The sequence below is a fragment of the Netta rufina genome, assembly GCF_964035555.1.
Source record: "Netta rufina genome assembly, chromosome: 1".
Classification (NCBI taxonomy): domain Eukaryota; kingdom Metazoa; phylum Chordata; class Aves; order Anseriformes; family Anatidae; genus Netta; species Netta rufina.
This window is the reverse complement of record NC_140123.1, coordinates 90683532-90694639: the sequence shown is the minus strand read 5'-3', so window position 1 is coordinate 90694639 and position 11108 is coordinate 90683532. Positions and strand designations below refer to the sequence as shown.

Below are 11108 nucleotides of genomic sequence, written 5' to 3'. Positions count from 1 at the left end.
AGGACTATTGAAAGGCACATTTCACTGATGTTGAATGACAATTGAGTCCATGGACACATACAATGGTCACATTTCATGGCAAAAAGACCGCATAATGATGGTACATTGTGAAACATATATTCTAGACTTCAGTTAACACTAAACTGATTATTTTAAGTGTGTCATGTACATAATAAGAGCGGAACAGGCAGATGCATCCAATTACTGTAATTTACAAGGCAGTAATTCAAGCCCCAAATATATTTCTCCTTATTGTAGGAAGGCAGTACGGAGTACGAGCGAAATGAGGGACAGTGAATTGACAGGGAGCCAGGAAACGGCTGATGTTCTGAAAATCTGCCAGCATCTGCTGCAAGTCAGAGGGGCTTCAACTTTGCTAATTCACTTCTTTCCACTTTAATAGACAATGGCCAGCCTGGGTCAAATGCACTTGGGCCAGGAAGTGACTTGAGAGATGCTCTGTGGAAGAACTGCAGCAGCGTGAGGCTCACTTGCCCAAAGCACCTTTTGCAACCATAAAGTGTAGTTGCTCGTTCAGCAGCAGGTGGAACAAAGTCCACCCATGCTTCTCCTCTCACTGTTTAGCGATCTACTTCATACTAATTATCTCCTTTCATCCCGATCACAGTTAAGTTTCAGTTGTGATGATTAATAATTAATCAAATGCCTTTGGAAATTAATTTAGCAATTCTGTGTCTGATTGGCATGCTAATCTCTTGCGTGCAGCAGGGATGCTGCAGAAGTAACCTCAGATATTCTGAGACACTAACTGAGGTGAATACATAAGGGTACTTATTAACTCGTGTGGCAAAAAATAGAGCAGCAAGTGGAAATGAATGCATGATCCAAAACCTCTTTGCTTTTTGGAAAAGGTCCAATCTGCATTTTGTTTTCCCTATGTTAGGAATATAACATTGATATTAATGGGTCCAATCAAAACAAATGGACAAGGAAAAGGCAAATTTAAAAAATACCCCCACAGTTGATTTAAGTTTGTTTTGCTGGTAGCAATTGCAGTAGATTTAATGCTTTAATTATGACACTAAAAAGAAAATCACAAGGAGAATACCTTTTGCCCTTTCCAGCTCACTTCATTCCAAAAATAACCCTCATCTGGTAAATGGGATGAAGAGTGAGTACTCAGCTTCAACTGGACATTTAGTCCACGCTAATTTCGAATTAATAGTCCCTTTTTGTAGGCAAACAGCCCTGCAGCAGCCACAGAGGTGAAAAAAACAGTATTCCCAAGCAGACAGAGCAGTCCTGGCGCAGACGGCAGGTTCCTCTCCCAGAAGGTGGTGGTAAATGGTCGGGATGGGACGTCCTGGAGGAGAGAGGAATTTGTATGAACACAGGCTCTCCCTCACTGTGTGAGGGGTTGCAGTAAATGTCTCCCACTAGGCTGGGGAGATCCAAGTTTTTCTCAAGAGCCAGATAAGGTGAGGGAAGGTGTGTCATGGTTGTGAAACGTGTTTTGTGTTGGCCTGTAAGGCCACAGGACAGTCAAGGTGGAGCTACCTATGGGTCTTAGGTCATCCACCTCTTACGCAGAGGTAACAATACACCATGGACAAGTTGAAAAAATTAGTATTGTCAACACAAAAGGTAATTAAAATCTTGTAGAGGGACAGGTCCCACAGGAACCACCATCACAGAGACCGCAGCCCATCCAGGAGGTTCGCTCTTGTGGTGACAAGAAAGTTACTTACCTTTGACTCTGGCTCTGGCATCCAAATTTCATTTTCAGAGATCTTCCCCATACGGTGTAAAATCTAGAATTAAAATTGTTGGAACCACATGTGAAAAACCACACCAACTACTTTCTGGTTTGGAAAAACACAGCAAGTCAGAGCAAGCTGACACTGAGAAAAAGCATAACTATGACTAGCTGAACCAGAAAACGTGTAGCAATTTGTCTGCTTATATCAGCAAAGAGCGAAGGATGGAATTTTAATAGTTTGTGTAAAAATATGATAGCTGGTGATCAAATGGCTGTGTGTGGCTAACCAATGTTTTAAGAACACAAGGACAGTTTCACAGAGTCTTTCACCCTGTCTGTAAAAAGTAGGCCTTCACACAGAAATCCAAAGGAACTACAGCTTTTCCAGATGTTTATTTTTCTTCCTGAGTACAAGTAAAAATGCTTTTTCACATGACATTTGAGAAATAGCATAGTCCCACGTGCTTGGGACACACAGCATGTTGGGAATGATGCTTCCTGAATCACAAACTAGAAAGAGGAGAGATTCAAGTCCTGGGTTTTCGAAGCATACTCTGATGAAGTTATCTCTTGGCTACACTTAGAACATACAAAGTTCATCGAGGTTTTTTTGACCATGGACTGGTTGTAAAAATCATGGAGGCTCTTGGGGGCAAATTAATGTCTCCAGAAGAGACAGCTAACTTTGTAACAGCTGCTCACAGGCACAGAGAAAATAAATGAGATATTAGGTTACTTAAAACAGAGCAAGCAATGAAGATTATAAGGTGAATTTGATACTCTGTCAAAGGAAAGCAAGGGGCTGATTTTCCATTATTTAACAACTCTGTGGCTCTGCCATACAGCAGTTTTAATTGTAATGTATACCCTTTAAAGATGGTTTTTTTCCCCTCCATCCAGACTGTTGTTAAGAGATTTTACTGTGACTGGGAACCCAGCCCAATGTGTGTCATTCTGAGATTTAGACATTATCAGAGCCACCCGTTATGGATTCACAAAGCCAAGCTCACTATATTCTCTGGTGAAAGGAGAAGCAGAAGGGATAGATCAAAAATCAGAATAATGCTCAGATTTCCAGATTGCTGCACAGGAAATAACCACACACATTTGTAATGTCTGAAATTGCTTTAAACAAACAAACAAACAAACAAAAAACTGTGATTAATGTGATAGAAATTGTGGTGGAATATCTAAGGGATGCATTAGTTTGGAGGGTTTATTCATCTGGACATGAGCTATATAGCATGAGCTTTGTTTTAAGTCTCTAGTGCAGCAACATAATGTGTGATGTTCAGTTTCTTGTGAGATTTTGGCTGCACGTTATTCAATAATAAACAAAGTAAAGTTTAAACAGTTTTTGAAGTTAAAAAAAGAAAGCCTTTGGCTCACTTTCCGTTCCAGGATTTTTCCCCACCAGTTCTAGGAACCCCAGCACAATTACAGTGTGTGATAGACCAAATGAGACCCTCCAAGCTGTACTTAATTCTTTTTAGCCTTTTAAAAGAGATGACCCAAGCTAACGGTCTGTACCTCTCTGGCTGCTCTCTCTCCTGCCTGCACGGCCCCCTCCATGTACCCGCTCCATTGGGTAGCCGTCTCCGTGCCAGCAAAGTAGATTCTGTCAACTGGCTGGCGAATGATCCTTCAAAACAAATGGAGAATGTCAGATGACAAGTAATAAGAAGCTGATGATCCTTCTTAAAGCAATTCATTGGCTTTGATGGAGCACTCAACTTGGTTCCTCCAGAATCCCTGCAGACCAGGGCTGGGGAGCACAGTGCAACAAGATCTCCCTGCAAAACCACCCACTTGCCTCTCTGTGCACAAACACAAGATCTGAGAAAGAAAATCCAAGGGGTAAATCAGCTTCTGTGCAAAATAATACAAGCCTTATTTTAGTGCTGGGATAAGGGATAATCTTAACAGCCTCCAGAAATGCAGTGCAGCTGATAGGTTTATGTGTTCTGCATGGCAGCTTTGTTGTTATCCTGCTATTACAATGGGATGTGAATGATGTTTTCTCAGTGAGGGATCACCAATACCAGCTTCTCTTTAGGGTGTTGGACTTGCCTGGCTGCTTGCCAAAAGGGGCTGGCAGCTAAAGACATGCACATTTATGGATTTGCATCTGGCCCTGTAGGGTCATATAAACCAGCCCCTCAGCTGCACAAAGCTGCACAAGGATCCAGGTCAACTCAGCCATAGGGAGTGAGCTGCCTTTCCTAGAGAGGGACATGCTTGCTATAACAGTTCCCATCCAACATTCCACCCATGATGGGTGAGGCCAGAGACCCCACCCATGATGGGTGAGGCCAGAGACCTCACCCATCACTACCCAAGCTTTCAGTTTAGTTGATACAAAAACATCGGTGCATGGGATGACTGCTTCCCACTCGCATCTTGGCGCAGAGACAGGGTGTAGCCCCACAATGGACAGTCTGAGGAGAACAAGCTAAAGAGCTCACACTGTCATGTGCTACACGATTTGCCTGGTCTTTGGTTTTGGATATGTGATTTGTCTGTTTGTTCCCAATAGGTGCTGAACTGTGCTTTCCACAGGCTTTTCAGTGATACACCACATATTAGTTGGTATTATTGAACATGTTCCTTTAGGAATACAGCAGTTCTGTGTGGGGAGGGCATTTTATGTCTTCCCCTGGTTATGTGATTCAATGGGCATTGCCAGAATCTGATGCTCCACCTACACAGTCAATGGAGACTCCTCCTGTGTCCAAGACGTGTGTCCTGAAGGCCTCAGAAAGCATTAAAGGGTATAATGAAAACATGCAAATACTGCATAGTGGCAAATATTCTGAGTAGCCTGCCTTGTGGGGAAAGGTTTTGTAGCTGTAGCAGGTCCCTTTGTGACTGTGTTTTGTTTTCGTGAAAGTCACAAGAGAAACTGCTCTCATTAAAGTCGAAAGCAAGAGTCTTATTAGCTGGGTGCAGGGGAGCGGAAAGAGGGTTGGAGTTCCCCCAGAGTGCTACATGTCCTAAGTTTGTTGCACAAAGGGCATCATTGTAAATGAGCTGAGAAATGCAAAGTAGAAAGCAAAGCATTTTATGTTTTACCTTCCGTATGAATACATTATGCCAGGTGGGAAGTAGGCTGTGTAGCAACCCCCTGAATATTGTTCCATGGTCCAGTTCTTTTCTTCATAATGCACTGGCTGTAAGTATTAGCAAACATTAGAGAGTAAAACAGTGGCAAAGATACTGGATATAAAAGAAAGAAATAAACAAATTTCCTTTGAAGATGGAAAAAACAGGTTAAGAGTACAATGTCATATCATCTGATTAATGCTATCCATTAACAACAAACAAACATTTACACTTCTAGAGAAGCTCTATCCTCCCACAAAGAAATGCAGGACAAATTAAACCATGCACTGCCCTTTCTTTTCTTGCAAAGAGTGAGACTCCCAGGTCTTTTCTTCCTGTACTAGATGCTGCTGCCCTCACCTCTGGTGTACAGGTTCTATGGCACTATGGCACAACACAAAATTTTAGGTCCCAGGCTATTTGGCTTCATCCTCCAGAACAAAGTAGCAATGTTACCATACAACAAAGGTGAAAACAAATATTCATGTCTTACATGTAATGCCTCTTCCATCTCCATTGCCTTGGCATATGACTCGCAGATTTTCTTCTTCCTATATGAGAACAAAAATATTCAGGAAAAAAAAAAAAAGTGGAAAAAGCCTCTAAGCTATTGCTCTTGATATTAAAAATAAAAAATAAATACATTTTGCAGCACATTGGAAAGAAAGTTGTTTTTTGCTTTGCTTTTAAGTCTGATTTCCAGTTCTTATCTTAGTGTGCATATTCAAATGCTGAAGCATAACCGTGATATACAAAATGGACCCTGGAATGGGAAACGAAGGCCGATTTTGGCAATGAGCTCTAGAAAATAAATCTCTGTGCAGTTATTTTAGGATGCGGTGCCAATTCATTCTCCTGTTCACTGATGTAAGAGCAGAAGAGAAGTAATATAAATCAATGAAATCCTTACAGATTTACTACACCTGAGAACAAAATATGAGCCGGAGAATGCTACTCACATTCCTAAACAGAACTCCTCTTTCACTTGCATGTATACTAAAATCACATTTAGGAAGTACTGTTTGTTCATATCACAGACTAATAGAGAAACCACACTGCTGTAAGCACGGAGGTTTAAAAATTTTGTTGCCCAGTCCGAATGTGAAAGACACCCACAACTCTGAGTGTCAGCGCTCCATCTCTCCCTGGGGTGAAGCATCATGCAGTGGGGTGCAGCTTGGGAACGTCTTCAGGAAAGTCTTATCAATACACATGCAGAGCTGATAAGTCATAACATGGAAGCGCAGGCAGGAGTTCGAAACTCAGAAATAACCATAACTGCATGGATATCGGTGTTAGTGACTTGGCCAGTTTATGCTAAAATCTAAATTTTCACCCCGATTTCCAGCACTTGTAGTTGTACTGAGTATGTGCATATTTACACACACACACACAAACCCACATACATGCCTGTGGGGAAGTATTCCAGACAACCGTTTTGTATCTAAAATATTTACAATTTCTGAACTCTTACCTCTCTTCCTTAGTGAGACTGGCCAGCTTAACAGCCTTCCTGGTAAGGATGAAACTGAAAAGAAAAATATGATACACAAATATCATACAATGTTGACACTCCATCTGATTTGCAAGATTTTGCTTGAAACAACTCTAAAAAAAAAGTTGGACAAAGCATTTTAATGGCATGTAATGGGCCTGACAGTTTTTCATATCCAATCCCTAAATTAAGTATAGGACGTGCAGGTGTAAGGCCCCTGTGGGATATCCTACATTCAACAAACTAGTCAGCATCGCCTCCCTTCTTACACTGAGTTCTTATCCAAAAAGTCTGAGACCCTGAGTTTTCTTGTGCTGTTGATGTCTCACAGGCAGCTGGCCATACCACTGTCCATGCTACTTGGTGTTAATATGTGCTGGTAGCCTGCTGCTCTGACAAACACTGCACAGCACCATGGACCAGTCCTGTAAGAACTGTGCCTGATTTTTACTCAGCATGAAAGAAGCAAATCTGGTGACCAGTTCCTTTGACCGCAGTAGAAATACTTCTGGGATGAATTCGGTTCCTGCACTCCTTTAGAATGAAGCTGCAAGGAGAAATCCACAAGGAGAATGCAAGAAACCATTTGCCATTTGGAAGAGGTTTACCACTTGCAAGACGGAAGTTTTTAAGCCTTGAATATGCTCATAAGCATGTACAGTTTGGTAGAAGTGGCACGCTTTCCTTGCCAAACACTTCACAAGTGGTTGCTTGACATTTATATTGGCCTTTTTTGGCAGGTTCCCCTCAGATTACAGTGGAAACATTTGTAAAGATTGTTTGTTCATATTGGCTTAATTTCATTTTTAAAAGCCAATAAATGCTGCTACACATTTTGTCATCTGTTTGTCCAAACTCCAGCTCCTCTATTTTTTTTTTTTTTTTATTTCCTCACTGAAGAATTCCGATTTCCTCACTGAGCAGCTGCTGCCTAACTTAACCACAAGCTGATGTTCTTTGCCCCTCCTCAGCTAGATGGGGAGAGGATGCAAACGATGATATCTTGGACAATTGCATTTTCATTTTGGCCTAGGTGTAAAATACAAGGTCCTGACATAAGCAGAGTACAGGCTCATAAAACTCTCATAAAACTAGGTAAGTAAAGGATTTATTTCTAAATCTACTCAGCAGCAAAACACTGTCTGAATGCTTCAAACAAGCAAAGGTGAATTCAGCAACCCCTTCCCGACAATCACCATTGTATCAGGCTATTTGTAGCACAAGTTTCACATAAAAGCTTAAATGGACTAGAGAGGCACGAGGGGGCTGTTAGAAGTACTCTCCACCCTCTACTAGGGCTGTGGGAGTGGGCACCACTGATAGGATCTGTCCATTTTTCCTCTTCCTCCTCCTCCTCCTTCTCTCACTCCTTTATACAAAAAGAAATGCATATCTGTAAGTATGGGCTAGAAGCTCCTAACCCCATAATGGCAGGAAAAGATCCATCTGGTTTTGTGTCATCCATGGTTATTCCGATTGGGCATTCTTCATCCTCAATGAAGAGAGCAGCACTGCAACCTAAGGGGAGAAAAGAAAGCAAAATAATTGTCAGAGAGACCTGTTGATAATCTCTATACTGACAGCAGTGAACTGGGAAAACTATCAATAAAAGGAATTGCACAGTAATTCCTTGGTCACCAATAATAACTAGAAGTCTGTAACAGTCTTACCTCTCTTTCCTCTGACTCTGGGAAATTTTGTACACAGACTTATAAAAGTCGTATTTAAATTCCATTACTACTTAGTAAGGAATTTTTGTGGCTTGTTGCAAGTCCCTGTGGCTTTCTATATTGGGCTCAGTAAGCATTAAAAATAAATTGATTTAGCAAGAACTACAATGGTTCATTCCATAAGTAACTTTGGTTAAAACAACATCAGCAGCAACAAAACCCAATGTAATTATATCTGCTCACTGTGGGCTCAAATTTACAGTCTGTATTGATTTTATTGATGAGACGACTGTCATAAATGGTGTCCAGTAATGGTAATGCAGCATAAACATGGGTAATCCAATCTAGTATCACATCCTTGGCACCACCTACATGTTTCAGATGAACACACAAAAAATCCTGCACAGATAGAAATGTATAAACCTACCTACATTTCTTTCTAATCCCATTTGGTGGTTGGCTTATGCCCTGAAACATGCAAAATTATATTCTTTTGATTAAGAAATATTCTCACCCAGTGCAACTTTCGGTGTCATTATATAGGAAGTGGAAACTAACCTGTTCATGCAAATAGCTCTAGAAATGGTAACTGATTTTTTGATCATTCTTTAACAGTTAAAGCTGAGAAAATTGTGATGTTGCAGTACTTGGAAAAATATCTCGAGTTAAACAAAAAGCTAACCTACTTTTCCCATTCCTCTGAGATACCAAGTCTGTAGAACAGGGGATTAAAAACAGAGAAAGGTCTCACTTACACCCAAAGATCTCACTGTCGTCTGCTGTAAATTCACTCTGGCTGCCCTAACTCTGTCTCAGCAGGGAGAATCAGGGACTTGCTGCTGCATGGCTGCTGTTTCTGTGCATTGCAGGTGGCCTCATAGCTTTCAGCAATACTTCCCAGGGAAACCTGGCTTCTATCAGTGAGCAGCTGGCAGCTCTGAGACTTGGGATCCTGCTGGGGTTTGAACTCTGCTTTGGGAAAAGGTGTATACTTAAGCTTGGACAAGGAGCTCTCCTTCCCAAAGAGCTTTTGCTTTTCTATGTGCTTAATTTGGGTGTTTTGCACATTTAATGCCCTCCTGGATTTATTCCCTGATAGACAGCAGAGCTTCAAAATTAGCATAGCACTGGGTTCCCAAGTCCTTTGCTTTCTCCACATACCTTTCTTCTGCCAGAAGGCTTCCTTGTAGTACATCATGCATTTTATGACAGACCCCATAGGCATACGCTGAATTAACTGGTTTCTCTTTGGTGGCAGTTCTGGGTTGTAATGGATCTTCGTTGTCAGGATGGGAGGGATAGCACTGATCACATACTTGCCCTGAAAAGTAAACCACAGTCAGCAGAGACAAGGCACTGCCTCACACTGGGGTTGCCCTGCAGGACACATTTGAAAGATGCTCTTATCCATCATTAAAGAGCTTTCCCACCCCTGACTTTCCTAATTGGCTTTCCCATACAGATATTTCCAGGTGGCCAGAAGAATTCTGCCATTTCAGAAAAAGAAGGTAAGGAAAATATGTTATTTTGTGATTATGTGATTCCTGACAGCTTTCTGAACACTACAGGACTATAGATGAAACCTGGCTGGAGACAGGTCAGGGAATGGGACAAGAAAGATCTTACAGCATAGGTAAAAGTGCCTTTTAATATTCCCAAGAAAATATGACCCTTTTTATTATAAAAAAATAAACAAATCACTCCATTGCATGTTCACAGTATTCTACTTCAGGACAGGCAACACTGGTGGTGATTTCAGCTTTCCTGAACATGCTCCTTTCCTCCCACAGGTCTGCATCTGACCAGAGTGACGAAGGATGCTCTGCTTCAGGGTTCAGGCTGACACTGAATCACTGCACTCACTGCTGCTCCAAGGAGTGCTGATACTGGCAGGGCCACTGAGTGCAGGAAGCCTGTCTGCTCTGACTGAGCTCAGCCGGCACAGAGGAAGAAGCCTGTGGTTTGACTTTGTGGCTAATAATCCCTGGGGGAGGGAGAGAGCCCCTCCTCAGCATATCCTCAGAGCAGTTCCTCTGTCAAACAGTCCCTTCCCTTTCTGCTAACTCTCTCTAAATATCCTCTGCACACTGCAGCTGATGAGATGGGTGTCTTGCAGGCGGTGGCTGAGCCCCACAAACCCTCCTTGCCCCTGCAGCAGGCTTGACTCTGCATTCAGAAGGGAGCTACTGTCACTGCATGGGATGGGGCTGAGCCTTGGCCTTTCATATCTCGTGACAAGCTGACCTCACAAATCTTACTAACTGGGTTTGAAATGTTGCGTCCTTTTTTTTTTCTTTTTTTTTTTTTTTTCCTGCAAACCACAAAATTCAATACAAACAGGAACCTTATTTTTCTTTATCTGAAACAGTCTCAATGAGGAACTAAAATGTAAAACTACATAATCACAAAAAAAGGTCAGATAGACAAAGCAGACTAATGACCAATTAGCAGAACACCAAGATGTGACCCAGCCATAAATAAATCTGCAAAGCAGGATTCACAGACTGTCCGGACAGTCTGAGAAATAGACACACACAAATAGGTACTTCCTGATTACATCTGGCTAAGAGCTACAGCAGATGTATTCACCCACTAAATGCATACTCTACTTTTATTTTAATCAAATTACCTCATATATTTCATGGTTTAGAGTCTCCACAATGACATTATCACCTGTCTGATCAATACGGACCACAGGTCTCTCCAGTTTAACTTTGCCTCCGAGGTGATCCTTTATTTTCTCTGATATCTGACCAGAACCCCCAATAAACTTCCTCTCCTAAAAAACAAACAGAAAAAACAGAACAAACCAAAACAAAACAAACAAAAAAAAAATCACAAGCATTAATCACAACGACATTGAACATGACTTCTGCTCATAATCAAGAAACTCCAGGACAAATGTACAAGTCCTAAGGATGCATAAAGTAGCCCAGACTTTCATAAAAGGTAAGACAGAAGCTTGAACCTCACTGGAGACTGATAGCTGAGACATTTTTACAACGGCTTTCTCAATTACCTGTCTTAGAGGCTCATGAAGCCTGCAGAATAAAGAAGTATAATGCAGCTATTTTAGCTAGAATAAACAAATCACCTCATTAAAAAGAAGTTTTTAGTATTT

The 11108-nt window shown here is 41.5% G+C and overlaps 1 protein-coding gene across 1 annotated transcript in view; it reads right to left on the bottom strand.

Annotated features, from left to right (window-relative positions):
• The window catches only part of LOC311209694 (amine oxidase [flavin-containing] A-like), a 38463-nt gene continuing 27355 nt past the window's right edge, over positions 1–11108 (bottom strand). The window contains exons 7-15 of the mRNA XM_084287202.1: positions 10617–10766; positions 9149–9308; positions 7739–7835; positions 6297–6350; positions 5316–5373; positions 4793–4890; positions 3251–3362; positions 1710–1772; positions 1–1324 (exon numbers count right to left, since the gene is read on the bottom strand). Coding sequence (XP_084143328.1) covers positions 1169–1324; positions 1710–1772; positions 3251–3362; positions 4793–4890; positions 5316–5373; positions 6297–6350; positions 7739–7835; positions 9149–9308; positions 10617–10766 — 948 coding nt within the window. The 3' untranslated portion in view covers positions 1–1168. The remainder of the gene's footprint in view (positions 1325–1709; positions 1773–3250; positions 3363–4792; positions 4891–5315; positions 5374–6296; positions 6351–7738; positions 7836–9148; positions 9309–10616; positions 10767–11108) is intronic.